At 38.2% G+C, this 24,641-nt stretch overlaps 1 protein-coding gene across 3 annotated transcripts in view; it reads right to left on the bottom strand.

The window, feature by feature from the left end:
- RBBP6 (RB binding protein 6, ubiquitin ligase) overlaps window positions 1–22,925 on the bottom strand; it is a 40,245-nt gene extending 17,320 nt beyond the window's left edge. For 2 of the 3 annotated variants that reach the window (XM_030578344.1, XM_030578346.1), the window contains exons 1-7: window positions 22,341–22,925; window positions 12,730–12,829; window positions 10,961–10,999; window positions 9,011–9,047; window positions 3,739–3,783; window positions 1,135–1,223; window positions 928–1,024 (exon numbers count right to left, since the gene is read on the bottom strand). In XM_030578344.1, coding sequence (XP_030434204.1) covers window positions 928–1,024; window positions 1,135–1,223; window positions 3,739–3,783; window positions 9,011–9,047; window positions 10,961–10,999; window positions 12,730–12,829; window positions 22,341–22,506 — 573 coding nt within the window. In that variant the 5' untranslated portion in view covers window positions 22,507–22,925. The remainder of the gene's footprint in view (window positions 1–927; window positions 1,025–1,134; window positions 1,224–3,738; window positions 3,784–9,010; window positions 9,048–10,960; window positions 11,000–12,729; window positions 12,830–22,340) is intronic. The other variant, XM_030578345.1, reaches the window with a different exon arrangement.
- Between the last annotated feature and the right edge of the window lie 1,716 nt (window positions 22,926–24,641).

The raw sequence follows: 24,641 nt of genomic DNA, 5'->3' as shown, positions 1-24,641 counted from the left end.
CACAAGCACAGGTCTTTGCAGTACTAGGGCCTAAAGTGATAATCTCTCCATTCATGTAATAGTGGCTGTAAAATATTTATGCTATAGAGTAGATGTCACATACATTTGAATCTACAGGAGGAGAATGGTTGAAAGATGCATCCTGTTTACACTCGTGTACAATTAAAATGATAAAGCATTCAAATGTGAATTGGTTTATTCATACAAAATCTATATTGAAAATATGAAGGATGTGAAAAGTCTCAAGTAAGTATGACGCATTCCACAACTTGCAATATGAAAGTACAGGACATATCCCCTTCACCACAATTTCTCTCCTTTTCTTTATTGATAATCTTAAAATATTTTAGAAGAAATTTCTTCTAAATTTTCCTTGATTTTTAACACTTCCCTGCAGTTTTTAGAATCCATTCTATAAACTCATTTTATTCCACACACTGAAATGAGGCTAACTATCATGAATACAAATAACTAAACCTTTGCTCCTTCTTTTAACTACTACTATTAAAAATAGATCAGATAGATAAACATATTACAAAGGTCCCCCCTCTCCTTAATTTCTTGTAATTCAGAGGAACACACAGCAGAAAAACTCTCAGAATGGAATGTTTAGCTCTACACTGCATTCCTATTCTGGAAAAAGATACTAACTCTGAAAATGAATTTTTTAAAATACATAAACTAAATCCAGCCAGAAATCTGAATTACTAACAAAGCTCTCCGCTCTATCAGACAGCATGTCTTGTCAACAAATAGTATACAGTTAAACACTATCAGCTGCAATGCATAGGCACAAAAGGAGAAATTCAGGACAGTTTCAACCTTTGCTATGAATCATCTTGCCTATGTATTTAAGTTAGATCATAAAATTCAATAAACTCATACTACTAAAAACATAACAGTGCAAATCCCACCATAGACTCTTACCCCATTTGTTGGACAATTCTTTATGTAATGACCAGGTTTTCCACAACGAAAGCACGTATAGGATGGTGGAGGTGGACCCAAAGGTTTCTTCATGTAACTAAAAAGGTTTAAAAAAGGTGTCTCTATGGTTTTTAAAAACAACATAAGCATCTCTCTACAATTTGTCCATAATATTCAAGGAACAGATTTGACATTACAAACACTTACTTGATTGGATCATATTCATGGCCAGACTGAGACATCATAGCTTTTATTTTATCTTCTTCGGAAGCATTGGCTTCAGCCAGATTGGCAGTCTGTTTAATAGGTAATTATTTGACACACACATTAGAAACACAATTAAGTCCACACAGCCAAAGACAACACCACTCATCCAATCCTGTAAAGAGCAGCACAAATCTAACTGAAGTTGCATCAAAATTGCTGCTTATATTTTATATTGTTATGAAGATGTTCTGGGGAGTCCTTAAGCCATTACATGATGTTTGTGTGCCTGCTAGTCTACTTGAGAAAAGCTTTCTTGGACACTCAAAACCTTAGGCTCTGTTTGTACCTTACATAAAGACTTGTGTAACTGCTCCAATTTTCTTTAACACAAAAGTGGACTTGGACTTAAGCTAAGTGTACAAAAATCTTATTCAGTACTTTTAAGTTAAAGAAACTGAATATTAAGCTCCAGACTACATGAAAAAGTATGTTCACTGTGCATTTGTATTTATTCAGAAATATGGATACAAGTAGCAGTATTCACATTTCACAGTGTTAAGAGGACACTCAACTTGAATTATTTGAAACTTACTTTAAAAATACATATATATATATATAAAGTCCAGGTCTCTGATATAGCACCTTTGAAGAGAATGTGCTTTTAAAATTCCTTTAGTTGTTTTAAATAAGAGTTTGTGTGTTCCCCTCCTGAGATTTTTAGAAGGGTCTTTTCAGTAAAGCAAAAACTGACTATACACAGAGTGCTGTCATGTGTAAATAGGCTAAAAAAATGTATTTTTGTTAACTTTACACTATGAAGTGGTGTAACTACAGCAGGTACAAAATTTGTAGATAATAGCTTTCAAGTTGACTGTCTCTTTAATATGAAAACTGTAAATGTAATCCTCTTATGTGGAGCTAACCTTTCAAAATACTGAAACCAACTGAGAAAAAAAGTTAAAATTTACCAGTACTTGTTAAAATATTTCATTACACACTAGTCCAGATACAAGCAGGGTCTAAGGGAGTGACTGTTAATTACTTGGATCTTCAAGCACCTAGCATTCAGATCAACCACTCAAAGTATTTTATCTTTTTATACATTCATTCACAAAAGCAACCAACTAGTTTCAACATTTTATTAAATGGTTGTTTCATATACATAGCTTTTCTTAACAGTAACATCATCCAGATTGACATCTATGAAACCATTTCCATTAACATTTACAGAAAATGTGATTTACAGATACTTAACTAATTTGTTTGAACCCAAACAGTTTACAGACATTCAAAAGCACAAAACATTAGTAGGAATAGACCAAAATTCCAATATGGCGTTTAATACATAATAGGAATAAAACAGAAAACTGTTAAACACATTGCCTCCATGCTAAGCCAGTCTGCTCTGAAGAGGTTAAAGTAAGTAACAGTTTTGAGCTGCTTTATGTTATGTTTCTGCATTTTTCAGAAATACTTAAGTTCTCTCAAAAAACTTAAAAAGGAATACACCACGTGGACAGCTTTTCACATCTTAGAATAAGAAAGTTGACACGAGCTTACAAAACCGAGGACAGATTTAGGGACAGCACTAATGGAAGCCAATCTCTTCAGATGGCTATTTTTCAAGTTAAATTTCTTAGTTGCCAAATGCATGTGAGATTTTCATGTTTACAGCGGAAGGGAAGCTATAGATGGAAAGAATTATATTTTTCCCTGGAAAACAAACATCAGTCTTTAGCCTCAAAAGAAAGGATGTCTAACTACTCTATTATGTCCTAACCTTTCTAATTTTTATATTATAAAAGAGCAATAATATACTTGTCTGATACTATAGTATCTTTTTAGTAAGTATAGTCACTAGTGCTTTCCCAAACAAAGTCACATATCATTGAGCAGAAAATGCAAGCAGTTTCATAGCAAAACATGGCATATACAACAGTTTCAAAAGGTCACATTTGCCAATATGCCACAAATACACATTGGTATATTCCTATAAACAATTGATACATTTACACAATTTACAAGTCTGTGTTCAAACAAATTAGATTGTATAAATGTTGTCCACTGTAGATATACTACATGTCTGCAACTTATGAAAGTATGTGCAACGCTCAAAGAATTGGTCTAGCACTGGAAAGTCTAGAAATCCATAAATAAACGTGCAATTGTCCATGTTAACGAAAAGCTTCTATTTTGGCTGTTGCAAAAAACTCTGGCATGTCCATAACTTACAGCCAAAATATTATTAAATTCTTCTTTAAAAATTGTGCTAGTTTCCAATGGAAAATTAACGAAACGTATGAAAAACGGTAAACAGCTTCTGAAGTGCTTCTTCCTTGTATCTTGAAGATGAGTAATACTGCAACATTATGCTGAGGCTGATAAGGTACTCCCCTTCTATCTTCCCAAACTGGGAACTACTCTTTACAGGATAGTATCAATCAATATATACACAAATTTTCAAGTTAAGTCAGACTTTTCACTAAAATAAAATTTTGATCATATTACAAAATCAGCCAGATATAGATCACAATATAAGACATTTAAATATCAAGCAAACAATTCATTCAGTTTTATTTGACAAGAATATATATGTATATATACCTTTGTAAGCTGGGCCAGAGAAATAGATGCAGAAGAGTCATCAATCTGTTCACAAAAAATTAAACACACATTCAAGTTCCACAGTCAAAACATAGCGCTATTTAGCCTCTATTGTAGTTTGAAAGTCTACTCCAGGTATTTTTGTGTGTGTCATTGACGGAGGCATTTTCCAAAGTAGTGCAATTTTTATTTGCACAAAAGAAATGGGGCCCAAAACCATGGCGGCTTTAAAAATGTGAGAGCAATCAGGAGAGTCAGCTTCTAATGGGAAGACACTAAAATAGTGAAGCAACTTCCTTAAATCAGTGTACTGACTCAGAGCCTCTTCTCCCCGTGATGAGACCCAATAACGCCCCAAATCAATAGGACTCAATATATTACGGACAGAACAAATACTTCTCACTTTGTAGTTAACTGGGTTAAATTTTTTAAAATATTTTTTTAAAGTTAGTTTGAGAAAGAATTGTGTTAATATATAAAATGTATGTTCACTATATTTTGTAATTTAACACTTAATCATGAATGAGTGTGGTTATGCTTTTGTGAAGTACACAGTAGCCTGTTGTCAAAAGAAAGAACAGCCATATCAGCCCAGAGATAAAATCTTGCCAAAAAAATATCCATTTAATAAAAGCAATCCTTCCACTGATCTATGAGTCACAAAATAAACAGTATGGATCAAATCAGGACAAGTAAAAAGCTATATGATTCCATATGCCATAAGAGCTTACTAGAACAGGGAAGAAATGAAACAAGTCCATTTTATTAAAACAGAAGGGCATATTATAAAATTGAACTGAAAACGTGCAATTGACTTTACAGAGATTTCAATATTTAACATCCTCCCCCCCCCATGCCCCCAAAAGGACAGTTTTTAATAGCAGTCATGAGGAGTGGTTATGGACTCCATTATGGACAAAAGCACGAAAGCATACTTTCAGTGATGAAGGTAAGAACTCAGGTCCCAACCCTGCAAGCTGCTCATCCATGCAGGCAGACCCCCTACACTTGTCCAGAAAAAGTCCCTTGCAGGAAAGTGGCTGATTTTAAAGGCTTAAAATGGATCCATTGACTGCAGCATAAATTAGATTACCTATTCAAAACTATTGGTAATATGTAATTTTTCCACACATGAAAAGGAAAATTCCTGTGCTCTTTGTAGAGGCATCAAATTGTAACATTCCACCACCATCAACTAGAATGAGATGATTAAATAATCTAAGTGATAATTATCAAAATAAAATTTGTATAGAGAAAATATTTAGAGATTTTGGGCTCAGTGGTTATTTTGTCTTAAAATTAAGCTGACTGGAGAAATGAAAGCCAATGCTATCACCAGCAAGAGCAGGAGAAAGATTAAATAAAGTAACAGAATGGGTTTTTAAAAAATCTTATAGAAATTTGACACTACTTAATGTAGTGGAAACATGCCAAAGAATAATTTTATTATTCCAACTTTGGGGAACCAATCTGTAATGAACCTATTCTTCATTCAATCAAAACGGTCCGAGTTTACAATTCCTCCACCACATGGGAGTCTTCTGCACATGAACAGTACTTGCAACACAACCTTTACACTGATTTTTACTGAATTTTTACAAAGCCTTCAAGAAATGACACTCCTGAAAATATTCTACGGAGGGGAAGAATTAGAAGACTCAGAATTTGAAGCCTCATTTTAATGGTAATGCTTTGCGAATTTTTATTATAAATTTCAATTTAAGAAAATTTCAGTCTGCTATAAAATCTTAATATGCTATTATGTTATGACGCTCTACATTCAATTAGGTAAAAAAAGTAAATGTAGTTAAATAACCAGAAACTGAGGTTCCAGAAGTCCCTCCTTTTTACATGTGGAAATAAAGAGGGCTATGGTTTACAATTACAGCTGATAAAACTATTTTCTGAGCTTCTGTGTTTAACAGTTCATTAAGTGTTATGAATGTTTTACCAATTTTTTTGCCAATGCTAGACTCCTCAGTGTTTAATAGTACAACTGCAAGAGTCCAATGGAGAGGTGTTCTAAATCAGTCATATTTTCTACCTGGAGCACAGCGAGATAACATAATAGTTAAAATTTTCTCATGCAAAAGCATTAATGGCTTTAGACACTGACCTGATTTCTTAAGAAAGGGGGTAATGTTATTTCTGAATATTAAATTACCACCAGAGGGAGTGAATAGTTGATTAATGTCTGAGTGAGTATCTCCTGGTGGCCTCCCTGCCTGTGTTGTATTCTACTCCTTTTTGCTGTCAACTTTTAAAAAATTTCTACTATAGTATTTGGTCACGCCTCCTGCCAGCCACTGGATTGACATACATGGAACCTACATGTCCAGGGTTCTTGTGACTCCAGGTGACTGTGCAACAGAACAGACCCGATACTAGAGTAGAACTTAAATAATTAAAAAGGTGAATGATTGGATTGGATCCCATGTCACACAGAAGACTGCCCAGAGGAACTGGAGTAGAGTAGAGGAAGGGGGAAAAAAGAGATTGGAAGGAAAACAAACCCTCCAATCCCGAACTTTACACATAGACCACTGTTGGAGATCTATAGGGATTTCAGTTTCAATGATAACTTGAATATTGAGTATTGTAGGCCTTAACTGAAGAACTGGCCAACTAGGATTTCAGTTGAATTTTAGTGACTTGTACTCTGAGCAATGGACTCTTTTCTGTATTTCTACATCTCCTAAGATAATGGGGGGTGGTGGTGGTATTGATTCTGATTAAGGCTTCTTGTTGCTACTGACATACTGATACTACTAAGTTAGTCACCAGTTTTAAAATAAAGGTTCAGAACCCTAATTCTGATTGTGACAATGCCAGAAATGAGCACACAGTGTAGGAGGATAGCAACACATAAAAGAGCAAGGCAATGCAGAAATAAACAGTCAAGATAATTATCAAATCACTTGAATTTATATCAGGTATACTAACCCATTTTAAGCTTGAAGGCTTATGCTTTGTTTTTACAGTGTGTCAGTTTTCAATTAACTTAATCCTAGTACACTGGAGCCAAGTTCTGCTTTCAGATACATGCAATGGGAGTGGTGCACATAGAACCAAGGACAGAATGTGTCCCTGATTTTAGGTTGTGCTGGGCAATTAAGGGTAATTGTGCCCACATCACTGGAAGTGACTTATCCAGTATACTGCAAGGACAGAACCCCTAGTGTCTTTGAGATTTAAAGACGAAAAGCACTAAGAGATAGATATTATCATTAACAAATTGCATATGTAGAGGACTGGCGAGATCTGGCCCAAATTGATTTTTTTCTGCCCACAACCTAAACAGTGTCCAATCCTGCCAACAAGACAAGAGGGAATATTTTTGCTTTGCTTCCATTTTAATTTAAATATTTCTAATTAGAATTAATACAGCCATTCTTTAATGTATATTTTTTAAAACTGATGAGAAATCTGTATCAGCTAATAAGAAGATGCTACTTAGAAATGTAATACAGAGATGCCAGGGAACACACAAGGCTAAAAGAATGTTAACTTTATTTATGAACATGTGATTTGTGTTCATACACATGCTAGTAAACAAAAAGGAGAAGAACTGTTTTCAAGAAATAAAAACTCATCTGAATTAGACCAAATACTGTAAATGTGGTTTACATAAATGCATTACATTAACTTCCAGAGTCACTGGGCCAGTCAAGCTAATTTGAGCTAGCATTGAGACACAAGTATGTCTAAAAACCAATTTGAAACCAACTGCTAACAGAATATTGGATTGCAGATTAGGTTTTTAAAGATGTTAATACCGTAAGCACAAAAGACTAGGATTTTAGATTTATGATGTTACATTTCACGAGAACCAGAGGCTATATTCTTCACAGACCACCAACCCAAAGGTAAGAATTTCTAGATTCTGTTATTCTAAAAGCTTTTCAAGCAATCAGATCCAATGATTCAGGGTTAGTGTAATGCCTCATACCATTCCAGATAAAAATCAGTTATCCTTAAAGAAAAATGAAAAATAAAAAACACCAAGTAATAATTCTGAATACTAATTAGGACTATTTTGAAATGTTTGAATTATGCACAATATTCAACCCAATCAGAAAGTCAAAGTCTACACCATAACCAGTTAAATATTTGTTTGTGTAACTATAATTCTGTATTTTGCAACAGACTAACAATCAGTGTGTCAAACCTAAAGAAAAATGCTGCCCTTTTTTCAACTGTAAAATCAGAAGCGGTGGTATACTAAAGAAAGGCTTGGTCACTGACAGCTTAAGAAGCATCCAACTCAGAATTTACCGAGATCAGAAAATGTGTTGCAGGTAAGAGTTAAGAAGGTTGGTTAGGGGTTCTGCTGGAATTGCACAAGAGTCTAGCAGACAAGACGACTAATTAGCTGAAATTCCTACACCAAGTTTTAGATACTTTAGTCTGCAGACATACTAAACTGTATATCACAGAAAGTGGAAGAATCAATTGCAGAACTTTAGAATACCACTTTGTGTACTAAAAGTTAGTCCAATTCATGGCAACCTTTTCAAGACATTTATGTACTCAGAGGTGCCCAAACAGTACCCCTTTTTAATCATACAGTTTTAGGGAATGTAAATGCTCAATTATTTAAGGACAGCAAAATGAGCCATTTAGCTGCACAAAAATCTCCGCCCCCCCATCCCTCCCCGATATGCTGGGATATATTTGGTTCAGCACTTGTTGAACCCCAAGCCAAAAAGTAAGAAACAATACCAAGTTTAACAATAATGGTTTCTCAGTGGTTTTTGATAACATTTTCAAAAACCATTAGGCAAAAAAAAGTATTGAAAACAAAAGCTAAGTGATACAATGTGAAAATGGCAAAAAATACACTCCAAACATTTTTATTGCAAGAAACAAAAAGCACACAACAACCTGTACAAACATACATATTACTAACTATAGACAGACAGATGTAGAACATGGCACCATGTTCAATTGTGCAAACCTTGAACCTTCACGATCTGAAAATGATTATACATTATCTGTACAACACAAAGTCATACAGGAAGTATTCTAGCATATTCAATATGAAATACAATGCATTACTTGGCACAAATACTAGTATTCACATTAAAAGTGTGCAAATGATGGTATTAATATTTTTACTATTTTGCATCAAATACATTGTATTTACAATATATACTGTGCTTTGTTGGAAGTTAAAATTTAACTTAATGTTTAGAAAATTAATTTGCTACATTACTGTTTATAATTAAGTGCAGTGTGTAGGAAAAAAGTGTGAGATTGTGTTTTTACATACTGCTTTTGAAGTTCCACTCACTGGTTCAGTTCGACTTCTAGGAGAAGAAATAAAAGTTGTCAGAATAAGAACACTGTTTACATCTTTTAAACAAACAATGAAAACATAGTATGTCATGATTACCAATATTATCTGTTCTGATAATTTAATGAATATGGAAGTTTAGGTGACTACAGAAACTGTTCTCCCTTGGGACTCACAGCCTTACTTTGAAGTTACAATACTTTTTGAAAATATAAATGTAAGGCTCATGTTTGTGGAATAAAATTTAGTTAGTAAAAATTGAACTTAAAATTCAACAAGTCTGTCTTTAGATAATTTCCAATATATTAATAATCTTAAATATGAATTGCTTCATGCTACAATTCTGTATTCTCAGCCAGATTATCACCTATCTAAGCAGGGGCTTACAGTTATCCAAACAACTCTCGCATCCCTAATGCAGTTATACTAAGGATCAGCTCTGAGACTCTCTAGTTGTATGTTATCATTATTCTAGCTTCTGGAAAAGAAAATTGGTAGTCTAACTAGTTACTGGCCTAGTGGATGAGAGGAAGTAGTAGACATGATATATCTTGATTTTAGTAAGGCTTTTGACACAGTCTCGCATGACATTCTCAAACAAAGTAGGGAAGTGTGCTCTAGATGAAATTATAAGGAGGTGAAAAAATGGCTGAAAAACTGTACTCAGAGCAGTTATCAATGGCTCACTGTCAGATTGGCAGGACATAGCTAGCTGGGTTCTGCAAGTGTCTGCCCTGGGTCTGGTATTTTTCAACATTTTCATTAATGACTTAGACAATGGAATACAGAGTATGCTTATAAAATTTGGGGATGACACCAAGCTGGGAGTGATTGCAAGCACTTTTGCAGGACATGATTAAAACTTAAAGTGACCTTCACAAATTGGAGAATCAATCTGAAATCAACAAGATTAAATTCAATAAAGAAAATGAAAAGTGCTACACTTAGGAAAGAAAAATCAAATTCATAAATGCAAACTGGGGAATAGCTGGCCAGGCAATAGTACTGCAGAAAGGATCTAGGAATTATAGTAGATCACAAACTGAACATGAACCAATATGTGATGCAGTTGCAAAAAAGGCTAATATTCTTGGGTGTGTTAATAGGCAAGTGTAGGTTAAGATGTGGGAGATAATTGTCCAACTCTATTCGGCACAGTGAAGCCTTAGCTGGAATACTGTGCCCAATTTTGGGTGCTACACTTTAGGAAGATGTGGACAAACTGTAGAGTCCAGAGGAGAACAACAAAAATGATAAATGTTTAGAAAACCTGACCTATGAGGAAAGGTAAAAAAAACTGGCCAGCTTTACTCTTGAGAAAAGATCCCTGAGAGGGTACCTGGTAAGTCTTCAAATAGGTTAAGGGATGTTATAAAGAGGACAGTGATCAATTGTTCACAATGTCCACTGAAAGTAGAACAAGAAGCTTAATCTGCAACAATGGAGACTCAGGTCAGATACTAGGAAAATTTTTCTAACTATAAGGTTAGGAAAGTAGTGGAATAGTTTACCAAAGGAAGTCATGGAATCCCTATTGTTGGAGGTTTTTAAGAACAGGTTAGACAAACACCTGTCAGAGATGGTGTAGGTGTACTTGGTCCTGCCTCAGCACGGGGGGATGGGCTATATTACTTCAAAGTCCCTTCAGCCCTACATTTCTATTGTTTGAAATGTGTCCGATACTGAAATATTATTGGATTCTATTGTTTGAAATGTGAATTTATCTTGTAAGAATCATACTAAAAAGTAGAATGTTTGATGTACAGTAAATATTACTATAAATCCTCAATGTGGTCCTCTTACAGGATTTCTTTGTGGAAACCCAAACACCCTGGTGAGGGATCTGCTGATTTTAGCCAAGAAAGTGCCCAGATAGTAAACCTTTATATATGCTAAATTGACTAAAAGTAGTAGTAGAAACATCACCTGAAAGAAGTTTCTAGGATTTTGTGCGGTTTAGGAGTCCTGTGACAAAAAACAAGTCTTAATTACCAGAATTTGCTCAAAATAAATCCTGAATATTCTACAGTATTTAGGAATTCCTTTATTACATTTGAAAATGTGTTGAGGTTCCACATATTGATTGTGGATCTGCAAACTACTTAGAGAACTAGGCATGCAATTGTTGGTATTGTTAATAAGAGTTGCATATTTAATTACTGAACTTGTGAAAAGTCTCCCATGAGCTGAGGCAGTTTAAAGCCTCTCATGGAATTTATGCTTGTAGGCCTTGTGCTTACAACAGTCACTACAAGGAAAACTGTTCCAGCCTCATAATAAGAGGTAAGTACATTCCAAAGGTGGTGGTAGGTGAGGAAGTTCTTTAAGATATACACCACAGATCTGTTTATCAATGAGTTTACCTTGAAGAACATGCTATAAGATGAACAGTAAATTTTGAAAGGCATTGCATACAACAATACTGTAGTCCTGAGCTTAAAATCTCAAAAGCTGCTTATTTTTAAGCTAACTGTAGTACTGAGCTGCTTAATAATTAAATTGGCACATAGTATGCAACTACTCAGGAATCACTTCTGCACTTTGCCTTCCACTTGTTAAGCTAGGGGCACCACAGAAGCAATGGGCAGCCTTTATTGAGAGAGCAAGATGCACCATTCTTTCTGTACCCCTACAGATTTGTACCCAGATACTTATTTGGTCCTCATCTCTGTTACTATCTAACACTACTAGGGAATAGCATTGAAGCACCAGGAAGATGCCATCTGCTCAGCCACAGATTAAAATTACTCATTCAAACAAAGCTAGTGCAACTAATGTAGAAGTAGAATAATACAGGATGAAAGAATGGTAACAAGAAACCTGTAATCCTGATTTCATTCACTGGAATTTCTGACATTTTAGTCAACACTACATCTGTTACTCCACACTGGGATTAATAGGGAAAACAGACATAGTATAAAACAGAATTAATGAAAGTATCTTTTAATCGTGTTCACATGCAAAATGGCTGACCTGATTACTGAATTTCAGGATGGGGAAGACATGTGTTTGGAAGACATACAGAATGGTGGACCTTGGTCTTTCCAGTATTGTTTCTATGCAAGACTCCATGATTGTTGGCAATACTAATACTAGTAGTTTGTTTATAAAATACCTGTCCTGTTATGTCCCAAGACAGAAGTCCACCCATCCACTTACTGACAAGTAGCCACCTCTGACATAGGAATGAGTCAGTAAATATACAAAACATGCATGAGAGATGAGAGATGATTTAGTTGGGGTTGGTCCTGCTTTGAGCAGGGAGCTGGGCTAGATGACCTCAGGAGGTCCCTTCCAACCCCGATATTCTATGAAGGGAAAACTTTTGCCCAGGATTATAGGTTTTTCTTCTTATAAAAAGTGCTGTGAAATCTTTCCTGTCAATACAGAGCAAAAAGGGCCTCAGTTTAAGGGCACAACCAAAAGACCAACTCACATAGTAAACTGAGCAGAACTCTATCTACCTCAGAATTTAACTATGGGATTAGAATCTGGAGTCCCAAGAAGCCTATTCAAGCCATCCCTCTCACAAAGATCAAGAGGTTACAGGTCTCATCCTTTCCAGCTACAACGTGAATCAGTAGTAACTCTTACGAAAGGAAGAAAACCTAGACACGTTTGAATGCTTTTAGCAAACTATGCATTACCCAAGTCTAATGGCCACAGGTAGAGTATTTGATTGTATGAATACCTACATGACATATGTTTTGCTTGTAGATTTAACTCCTCCAATAGGGATTCTTCTAACAATTACAGATGAGTTCTTAGGAATCAGGGCACTATCATCTGTGTATTCTGAAAAGAGTAAAAATGTGGTAAGAAAGATCAATTTCCATCCCCAGAAACACACTTCTCTTTTTCATATGCAGTCTGTTAGGTACTTAGAACTCATTTAACTGAGAAAAACCAAACCCAGAATTTTACAATAAGTACTGAAAGGTTAAAATTAATCCACACAAATTAATTTCTAATAACTGACCACCAATTCTAGAGGGTTGAAAACATACACATAGGCAAGGACAACGCTTAAAAAAGATGAGGCTAATCTAAGTTCTACATTGTTATGATAAGAAAGGTACTTTCATATTCAAGAGATCCAACCCATGGCAAATTTAGGTTTTCACTGTAAAATGGGAACAGTTTGGCCCACAGCATCTTCAAAATTGAACTGGTAACGATGCAAAAGCTACACTGAAAACAGATCTGAGGTAGAGAGTCTACAGCGCAGGCAGTTAGGAATAGCAATTTTTTAACTTAAATATGCTATAATGCGTTTATTTACCTAAGTTACTAAAAATACATTTGAATATTAAAAGTGAAAATTAAAAAAAGCTAATTTGTCACTATTGTGTTTATTTTTGGCATTTTTTCAAGCTCAATAAAAATCAATGCCATCAGTTTCACTTTCAGGTTTTCAGTGTTTGATGTTTGGGTTGAAAACAAAGTAGAAGAAAGTCTGTACAGTATTAACTGTTTAAATGAGATTTCTTTTAATTGTGGAAATGTGTCTATTCTTTCTTTACAAAAAACTCATTTAGAAAATATAATTTGGGGGCCAAACTTAAGATGATAGTTTCCATTTAAACTAAGCAATTGTCTTAGAAGTAACTGAGAAAAATCCACACTGCCCCTTGCAGATTCACTTTTCAAAGTAAAACCAGTTTAAGACAAAATCCTAGATTTAACAAAAATTAAGCTAAACATTTAAAATGAGCTCTACATAGTGCTGCATTTGTCTTCATGAAACTGTTATATTCTGATCTAACCTCAAGCTCACATAAACCTGCAAGTCTTTAAAAAACAATACCCAATATCAGGTTACTTTCAGACTCAAAATGTGAGTTTTGGGACTAACTCTGCCTAGCTATAGTGTAACAATGAGTGGTAATCGAGTTTCCAAGGATTAATTTAGCTTGCTCAGGATGAAAGGAACATCTTGATATATGTTAAGCTGGGTCACATTTTTATTATAACATTCATAGTACTAAACACTATGATTAAGCTTCTGTAGAGAGTTCCATTACAACTTTTTCACTTCCTCATAACTTTCTGGAGTTCTCCTTTGGGTCTGAAGCTTTCTATGATAGGTTCAGACCACAGGTGATTTATTAGTTTTTGAAATATGAGGATAAAACCCCTTTGGCCATTTCATTTATGAGACAAAAAAAGCACGGTTTTAGGAGAGATTTTTTTTTCCAGCTAGTTTTGAATGAGTTTGGAATCACAAAAATAATTTTGAACCTGTACTCCATGAAGAACTGTTTCTGCACTACGGTTGGAGGGGGGGAAAAAGCTGGGGCTAAAGATTAATTTCTAAGCATGCTCACTGGACCCCTCCTTGAAGTGTAGCAAAGCCTATGAAACTTCGTTCCCTATGGCTGTATATATATACACATGCATACACACACTAGAAACCTGAACAAGCAGGACAGCACTAGTCTAAAAACCAAAGGTGCCATGCATCCACACTGACATCTGCTTTTATCTGTGTTTTTGCCACATGTTTGCACTTGTACTTTACTATGCCATTAAAATTGCACAGTCCCCAGCACAGCTCTCTGAGGCCATCGCTTCCATGAGATTTCTAAAAGCTTTCCTTTAGGGAGTCTACCAGAAATGAGAGAAAAGAGACCAAAACTTCTGTTAATTCTCTGGAAGGGGAATTCTCAAACCCTTAAATGCTGGAGCCACCTCCTACATCTTTTCTCAAAATGCAGGCTAGGACAAATGTTCAGCCCTTGTTTGGCAAATAAGGTTTCTGATGGGGCTTCTGTACAGCAATTGTGGCAGAGAACACTGCAAAGAGCAAGAAAAGCAGTTAACACAAAACTTTTCCTCTGTCATGCAGTCCCAAGGCTTAGAACAGCTGGTGTAAGTGATGCTTGAGAATAATATTCAGCTGGAAGAGTACTACTATTGGTTCAGACCTTGACCACAAATTGGTGAGCCCAAGTTCTTTGACATCTAGCATGAGCACCAGTAGCTGTGTAACTTTAGAATGAGAAAGGAAACTTCTCTGCCTCTGTAGCTAACTGGCTCCAGTACTGCAGCACCAGACTGTCAGGATGAGCACACTTGTTGCCATGAAAGAGGTTTGACTCTCTATGGCAGCTGGCTACCCCACCCTAGATGGGGTGGGGGTAACACATGGCTAATTATTAGTAATGGAGGCATATATGGAAAGACACAGTAGAATCGAGACAGACAGTGTAGTGTGCCAATGATCACTGAGGAATTCAAACAACTGGGATCCCTGAACTGTGCAGGGGCTACTGAGGGAACCCATGTGCCCACTCTGTGAATGTATATTCCCATACAAAGTCCAAAACATAGATTAACACAAAAAGTTACTGCTCAATTGTGACATAACTTTTAGAGATTTATGACAATTTCCTGGGTATTTACATAGGATGACCAGGCAAAGTGAAAGATGCACAATTTTTCAAAGAGCTGGATTCCTAAAAAATGGGCAGAGGATGACTACAATGTTGACATTAGCTGCATTTGTCTCCATTGTGATTCTGGTCATCCAACATGCCAGTTTTCACTATTTCTAATTAATCTATTCCCAGATTACACAAGACTGGAGAGATGTCAATTCAAACATACACATGGTGGCTGGAGCAGCATGAGGTTTTGTGAGACTAAAAATAAAATGGGAAATGTTTGTTGATATCCAAAGGCCGTTCAGTGATCAACGTAACATCTGCCTACTGCATTCTTAAATATATATTAAAACATAGGTAGTCGTCTATGGAGAGCTGAGAGAGTAAGCAACTAGCTATGCAGCAATCTACGCACAACTGGACACACAAGTGGTTGTATCCGAGACAGTTACTTATATACAAACATTGTGCGACCTTCATCAGAAATGCTTTGTATACACACTATTAAAATGTTGGTTCAGTGAAATAAATACGGTTTTGTTTTTAAGCCATTTATATTTCATTGCTGTGGGCTTCTTGTGTTTGGCATTTAATTATCCAGTTATCTTGATTTGTATGGTGGGGGAGTTTATGGAGGAGTGATTTGACGACAGCTGCTTCTGTGAAATGCCTTTTTAGTGGTAGGCTTATACTCTTGGTGATTTTAAAGCATTTGTTTTTCCTCATGCTTTATTAGTGATTTGTGTATTAGTTCTGGTGAAGAGGTTGTGTGGAGGAGTGAATTAATGTATTCCTATTAAAGAACATTATGCTTGATGCACAGAGCCTTTATTTTTAAGAAAATGTTTTATTATACAAACATGTTTACAGGTCAGCTGCAACAACAAAACAAGGTAACATTTGTACAATATGAAGGGCAACCGACAATCATTCATAAATTGTCAAATTATTGGGACTCCAATTTTCCTTTCCACTGGCTTTAAAAGGTGCAAGTTGCCAAAGGAACAGAAAGCAAGGGAGCTGAAGAGTAGGTGGCAGCCTCGTAACTATTATCCTGATTTAATGTTGTGTTTTACAGGCAATGCAGGGATCAGCTGTTAGATCATCACACCGTCATTTTCCTGAACACTTTGTATTTGTTGAACATCTCCCTTTAGAACTGTCTCCCATTTTAATTTCTCTTCTTCCCGAAATAGTCCTGCCTCATTGTGCTTTGCCCTATATTGCAAAGTGGCCCTGATTCTGTGTTCCTTGAACCAGTACACTGTCAGATATTTCACCACTGTGAATCCGTTCTGCATGACACCAAGCCTCTTCTGGGACATCCATCCTACTGGCGTGGCCACTATAATGGAACATAAGTAATGAGTTAGCCATAGCAATACTCATCTATCCCTAACCCTAGGAATACCAAGATATGCAACAGAAATAAATTCAGTTTCAAATTCTAATACCATCTTGCAAGTAATTTTCTTCCTGGATTACTCAATGCATGCACAACATTTATAAGAAAGAGGGTTCATTAAGATGCTAGACTAAGGCCAAGAATGGAATTGAGGGGACAGGTGCTGGTCACTAGCTTGACTACCAATGTTTACTTATCACAGGAAAACACTTGAAAACATTTTCCAGGCATTTGGGGAAAAAGGAAATTCTTGAGGAAATGAAGGGAGAAGCTGATAACTTAGCAATGGAGTTATTTGCATAGATTTTTTTTTTTGACTGTTGCTATACACTGAGCAGAAGGATCTTTTCCTGAAAAATTAGAATGCAGTAAAGTATGAATTGTTCAAACCATTATCTTTAATTTGCATTACTTTGTCTTTGTCAACATTAAATTTCATCTGAGATCACACTGCCCATCACCACAGCTTGATGAGAGTACTCATGCTAGTTTTTGCTAACTTAAATTGTGTTACCTGTGATTTTGCCACTTCTATTTCCTTACTAGGAATAGCGGCGGCGGGTGTGTGTGGAAAAGGAATCTTTTCACAATCTGCTGTTCTTAACTTCTGCTATGATGATGGCAGCTAATCTGGTGCACCATTCTGATATATAGCAAATTTTTTTTTTTTTTTTTTACAGTGAAGTTCTCATTTTTAGATTTTTTTACATTGTAGTCTCTTGCCATTTGAATCCACCATACTGAGGCAAACTTCCACCCTGACAGGAAGAGTGGCCCATACAGACAGAGTGTGGGGGAGTTATGTAGGGGCATGCCAATATTGTATAACTATGGGGAGAACCAAAGCAACTTAAAAAGCTCATCAGCTACAGCAGGGTTTCTCAAAAAGGGGTCGTCGCTTCTGTAGGGAAAGCCTCTGGCAGGCTGGGCCGGTGTGTTTACCTGCCCCATCTGCAGGTCTGGCCAATTGCGGCTCCAGGCCAATGGGAGCTGCTGGAAGCAGCAGACAGTACATCCCTTGGCCTGTGCCAGCTTCCAGCAGCTCCCATTGGCCCAGAGCAGTGATCCACAGCCAGTGGGAGCCGCGATCAGCCGGATCTGTGGATGAGGCAGGTAAACACACTGGCTCGGCCAGCCAGGGGCTTTCCTTACAGAAGTGGTGACCCCGTTTGAGAAATCCTGAGCTATAGCTTATATTGTCAAGGTGGTGGAGAAAAGACTTGTGGGGCACGAAGAGAGGACATTTCTATCCTCACATAAGACTATTATCTGTCTTTTCAAGAAATGACATTCATAAGAACCCAGAAAACTCTTCGCCAATGCTTAAGTCACAGCCTCCCACACCCTGTCCCCACCAGTATATTTTACAACAAAATGGTATATACCTGGTGTTGAGAGCTCTGTGTTTTCAGATTCCTTGCCCTGCCATTCTGTCTTGGCTGCTATATCTGGATCCTTCATGCACACAAAACAGATCCTATGAGGTCAGCAACAAGCCGGGCATCTTCAAAACCAGCTCCATGTTCCCGTGGTCCAAGTTGGAAGAGGACTCCATCAACATCAATGCAATGCATGGGACCTTTCTGCTATGCAGAAGTATTTTTGTGGCTCTGGAAGGCTGAGTCTCAAAGAATGTGTCCAGTTCACTGTAAAAGTGGCACACTTTTTGCTCTGAACCAGGCTTAGTGCCACTAGCTCAGGCCTCATTATACAGGATGTTCAATCCCTTTACCTTTTCTTGGCATTGCCTGCCCTCTAGTGATGCCGATCTCACTAGTCACTCAGAATCCCAGTTTCACACTATTATGAATGACCAAGATCATCTGGGCCTTATATCTTTATATGGCCATTAGTGTTTGCACATCAACCTCAGGTAGCTGATACTACAGTCACATGATGGACACCTCCAAAACACGCTGCTGACAGAAAAGAATGATTTCAGCAAAGTTGTAGAAGAAATTGATAGTCATGGAAATAACATACATTTGAGTTCTATTCTGTATACGAAGCTATTTGCACAACTAAGTGACTTATTGCCAGTTTTACCTTGCACAAGAAACTTCAGAAAGTAAAGCAGTGAAGGTCACCTGGGTAGCGAATGCTGCACTGTGAGATCAAAGCATGAGGATTACTTGTATAATTGAGGGATAGTACCCCAGCAATCCCTATCCACATGAGCACTGCAATAGATATTAGCACAGTGGCTAGCCTTTCTTCAAGAAAGGGTAATCTATATAGTGATTGTAATGCCTGTGTACCACAGGAAACATTTTAATACACGCAAGATGTGTTAAAGATGTGTTGGGGAATCAAACAGAGGTTAGCAAAAGTTTTGTATTGCAGATTGCACTTTTTAAGTGGCATCACTAAAGCTGCATGGTAGAAACCAATTTAGACAGGGCTCAAGCCTTTTTACTCCTTTAAAGAGAGAATAAGATGACTGTGGTAAAAAACCAGGAGAGCTTCCAAGAGCACTATGTATTCTACAACCATCCATTACCAATATAACCAATGTAGAGTTATGGACACTTTTTCCACTATAGAAATGCTCATTCCCCTTGCCCTGCATGGCAAGGGAGTAGGGCAAGAACAACTGCTGCTCAAGAAGACTCAGCTCCCAAAAAAATCTACAAGAAAAACTGCCAAACATCCGGTTAAGGGAGAAAAATCATGAAATCAAAGATAGTTATGAATTCCATGATCTTAGGGCTCTCCTGCAATTTTTAATTACTTCTGTACCGTCTGAAAATCTCCACTTATTACAAAAGTATGATCTGAAATAGACGTTTGTTTTTCTTTTTATAATGTATAAAGTGGGCATGAAAGGTATTTTTCCCTTTCAAAGAAGTGCCCCATACGGCTGATTTACCACCTTAGAAATATGAAGGGTGTCCGAAGTCTGAAATTCACTGGTTTTGCTAGTCATTTTTCAGTTTCAGAGAATGTTTATTGTGAGCATGAACACCTTACCATTTGATCCTCAGTTGTTTCAGCCTGAACTGTTTTAGTGCCATTACATGTGAAGACTAGCTGAAAAAATTTAACCAGTCCTCCCATTACTGTTACACATTGTATCAATTGCCTTTTCAAGTATCCCCAAAAATCACTGTTTCTGCCAGCTGTGTCAGGAACTGTGGGAAAAGTACTCAGAAGGCACTGCAATCAGAATGGTTCAGAAAGCGTTAGTGTGGTTGGAAGCTGAGCATGTATGTGTTCTTAACATGATTCAGCACCAAAGAGTATGTGCCTAAACTGGCGCTACAGAACCAGTTCAATCATTCAGAATTTGTCTTCATGTTTTCCGTGGTTATCCCGAAGAAGTTTACAATTTATGACCAGTAAAGTTGGATAGGCAAGTGAAACTCAAGGCCACCAGGCAGTGGGATTTGGGGTACTGAAATATAAAAGTCTGCATATTTATAAATCTACTATTAGAAAGCTTTGCTTTCAAGGGCTAATACTTTTTCGCAACAACATTTTGCATTTCCCTCCAACTTCTACATGAACCCTCCCCATGCGAACAAAATAAACTCTCTCACCTATTTCAACATTCCAATTCTAGAGAGTTTATGTCACATTAACAATATTTATTTCCTAGTCTTATCTTTCCTCCTCTTAACTGAAACTTATCAGTTCTAATCAAAACTAACAGACTGATGGCTAGTCAGTTCATGAATGGAACTTGAGTTATGTTCCTTCTATTTTAAATCAACACTTCCTTTTAGGAAGGCAAGCACTCAATTTAATAGTCTGGTGAAACATTATGGAATTCTGTTTTCTTTGGAGAATAAAAACATTAACCTTTTACAAAGAACTCATCAAATCCAATACGAATTCAAAATGAATGTGCTATGAACCCTAACCTTGAAGTTGTCAGAGTCTTTTTAAAGTTACATTTTCCTCTAAAGATTGTTTACCTGCCTCTACCACAACCACCACCTTGGGGTCCAATCCTATAAAGATCAGGGCCTAACAAAAAAAATTCTTTAGTTCATTTATCCTCAGTTTCCCGTGTATTTGATAGCCCTTTGTTTCAGTTGCCTATTCTGTCTGTGGGTCTTTCACACAGCAACAGGGAGAAATATACACACACACACACACCAACTAGAAAAGGCAATTGCAAAAATCACAAAAACACAGCTGGCAGACAAGGGCAGATATAGCATCCAAATGTTTCACTTTTAGATTTTAGTTGACTAAATTGGTAGCATTCCTTTAAAGATAATATATTGCATATTAGAAGTTAAACACTTCTTAAAGTTGTTGCAAGTTGAATTCTAAAGTTATACCAACGGTTGATCCACCAGTGTAAGACTCCTGTAGAGAAATATGAAATGATAACCCCCTAGAGCCAGCAGCCCTATTCACTGAATGGAAATAATGGTATTTCTAAAAACTTCTGAGAAGTGTATGTTATTCACAAAGACATTTACAACAGGACAGGTCATGTACCAAAATATATCAAGATTCAAATGCTCAAATGGGATTTAACCAGGTGAGCAGATGCAATTAGTTTGTAGCAAAGAAGTAGACAGACAATACAAAAAGTGACTAACAGTCTGAACTTGAATGATTGAAAGTCCTATGTTTTATTAAGAAAATAATGGTTTTGCATTAATAGGTAACTCCCAAACATATCTACATGTTTGCATGCCAGTTGCTCTTTGAAAAGGATGTCATAAGGGTTTCCATGAACAGTATAACATGAATACACATTATAGAAGGAAACTAAACAGCAGTATAAGGCTCTTTATCCAAGCGCTAACGTTGAGCTCAATTTCTATAACTCTGCCATCTAACCACCATTATCTAATTCTGTAATCTCACAGCAGACAAAACTAACCTACCTTTAGACAAAACTAACTCAAAGAATCTGTATTGTCACAGTGTGCAGTTCAGGAAGTAATCCTCCCCAACTGTATTACAATTCAGCATCTTTCAACCTCCTCTTTTAATGCCAGTAGAATTCAGGTGGTTTGTTACTATAAAATTTCCCCCATGTTTCCCTGCCAGCCCTATAAACAAGAAACCCAGAAGAGTTCTGGGAAATCAAGACTTCAGTGTCAAGGAATTCAGCATTTGCCATTGCAGATCAACGCCTAGACAATTAAATCTGGCACTCTACCTATGACAATGGACACAATTCTTCAATGGTAGTTACTGTGAGAAAAGCGAGTACGGAAGTGGCATTTATTACTCCGTGCACACACATTCCAAGCCACATCTACTGATTTCAACCACCAAAACACATCTGTAACCGTTGTTACGTCTGTTAAATACTTGGTGCTCCTGCTCAGCCCCGACAGCCAGAGGGGACGCCGACTCCCGCCTCAACAGCCCCGATCGGCCAGTTCAGTTTCTCTGACTGGTGACGATGCACAAGCTAGAGAGCGCCCAAGGCAGGCCGACTCCGGCACAGGGGCCGCGCTCTCTGGTTCTCGCCCAAAGGGCAGTGGTCCCACGGGGCGCCATGCGGCCGCAGCCCCCCCGCCCCGCAGCCCCCTCCGCGCCCTACCTTCTTTGGTCTGCGCGTTGGTGATCTGCAGGTCGCAGTCGGCCGCCTTGAGCTTCTCGCGGCCCATGATCTGGCGCTTGAGGTCGCACAGGGAGATGTGGAGCCCGTCGAAGGTGACCGTGTCATAGTTGAGCTTGGAGGAGAACTTGTAATGGACGCAGGACATGGTCGGGCGGGGCCTGCTCCGCGAGGGGAGGCAGGTCCCGCTCCGGGGCGATCGGAGGCCGCTCGACGGGAAGCCTGCTCGGGGTGGGGCGGCTCGCGCGCGCGCTCGGGGCCCGGCTCGCACTCACAGGCCGCCACGCTCCGCCATGGCCAGGCCCCGCGCTGTCAGGCTCGGCGGCCGGAGGCCTCAGGGCTCCATGGCGGCGGCGGCGGCTCCGGCCTAGCCCCGCAGGGATCGAGCTGGGCCTCGGCGGCGAGGGCGCTGCTCCTCCGGTCCCTCCTCCTCACACCGCGGCCGGGCGGACGCTGCGCCTCGGGCTCGGCCTCCTAGCACAGCCCCTCCGAGCCCGGCTTCTCGCTATGGCGGCTCCGGCAGCCCCTGCCTCAGCGCTCGACTAGGGGGTTTCCCAGACAGGAACCGCACGGGCTAGGGGGAGAAGCGCCGCACTGCGCGTGCGCCTCGCCGTGCGCCACGCCCTTTTCCCCTCACGTGACCCGGCGCATTATGACAAAGGAGCGGCCTGCTCCGGCATCACGTGATTGAGGGGGGGTTGGGAAGGAAGGAGTGGGGAGGGGTGTGTGCTCCTCAAAGTCTGCGAAGTTCCAGTCCGCCTGGGATCCGGCTCAGCCTCGGGTCGTGTCCTGCCTGGGTCTGCACACCGGTGGGCTGGGACGCTCCCTACCGTGAGCCGCAGCAGATTCAGCATGTGAACTGCTGAACTAGCCCAGGGTTAATGAGATGAACCTTCCCATCCAGACCCCGCTGGAAATGTGGGTGGAATTCCCCCCACAGCTGCAGATTTAGCACCCCTTAAATTCCGCACAAAAGGAGATTTCATCGAAAAAATCCCGTTTCTAGCCCTTCTGCTTGCAAATAAAATCTCCCAAAGAGACTCAATTCTATGTCACCTTCCTGAGTATGTTAACCTGGGTCTACACAAGGCTTTTACATAAAAAATATCCAGTGTTGGTACCACTAGTTTGACTTTATTGCTAGGAGTAAAGGAGGGATCTTTAGGATAAGGACTCCTGGGGCCTCCTGGCCCATGAAGGATTACTAACACCATGCCATCCTGGTAAAAAACATCAGCATCACATGGTCTGATGGTCCCTTCTGGCTTTAAACTCTATGACCTTGTCTGCACTAGCATTTCCAGGAGGCCACTGCAACTGGTAGTAAGGAAATATTTCAGAAGAAAGGCTAGTGTAGACAAGTTTGTATTCATACAGTAGGCTGTTAACTCTAAAACTTTATGCTGATGATTTTGGCTAAAATTCCTGTGAAAATCATGCAGATTTGGAGGCCAACTGTTTCACTTGGAGGCCAGTCACCTCCCATTGTAACTTTAATCCAACTTTTAATTGCATTGAACATACATTATAAAATAATTAAAAAAAACCCCAGAACATAAAATAAGAAAAATTGTGCTAAATTACAGTTAAGATTGCACTGTGGAGTTAAATGACTGTTAAACACAATTTTAAGTTAACTCAAACATTAAAAAAATGGAAATCACTAACTAAGATTACATAAACAATTTTGAGACCAACTTTAACATACACACAATTCAACAAGGAACAAACAATTCTCTCTGATCAGCAGACAAATAATTTATTCATTCTGTCCATGTGACAAAACACAGTAACTGCAAGGTCTAATAAAATCTGAGGAAAGACTATAATTGTTTTCAGTAGAATTGGATTGTGCTCTAGAGTAGCAATACAAATACAGGGGCAGAGTTAAGGTTGTTTAATTACTGCTTTCGGGGATTTTTTCTCCTTAATGTTATTTCATGTGCACTATCTGATGGTTAATGTAACTTTAATTTGCGACTTCCATAACTTTTCATGCTTTTGTTTGATGATGTGTTCAGCAGTAAATCTTCTAATTTGCACTTAGTAACCTACAATGTAACTTTTTTTTTTGTATTGTATTTGCAGATTAGTGGGGAAAGCGGAGGAAAAAGGAAGAGGTTGATAAGGAGGATATGTTTTATTGTTCTACAAGTTAGTTTATAGATCAGTAGGAACCGCTTAGGGAACTACTTACCACTTTAGCCATATTGTTTTAGAAATGGTGGACTGCATCCATGCTGAAGGCTGTACTACTTTAAGTCTAAAGTGGTACACAAACTG

This window comes from Gopherus evgoodei, chromosome 10 (assembly GCF_007399415.2).
Source record: "Gopherus evgoodei ecotype Sinaloan lineage chromosome 10, rGopEvg1_v1.p, whole genome shotgun sequence".
Classification (NCBI taxonomy): Eukaryota; Metazoa; Chordata; order Testudines; family Testudinidae; genus Gopherus; species Gopherus evgoodei.
Note: the sequence above shows the minus strand (reverse complement) of the source record. Positions and strands in the feature narration are given on the sequence as shown.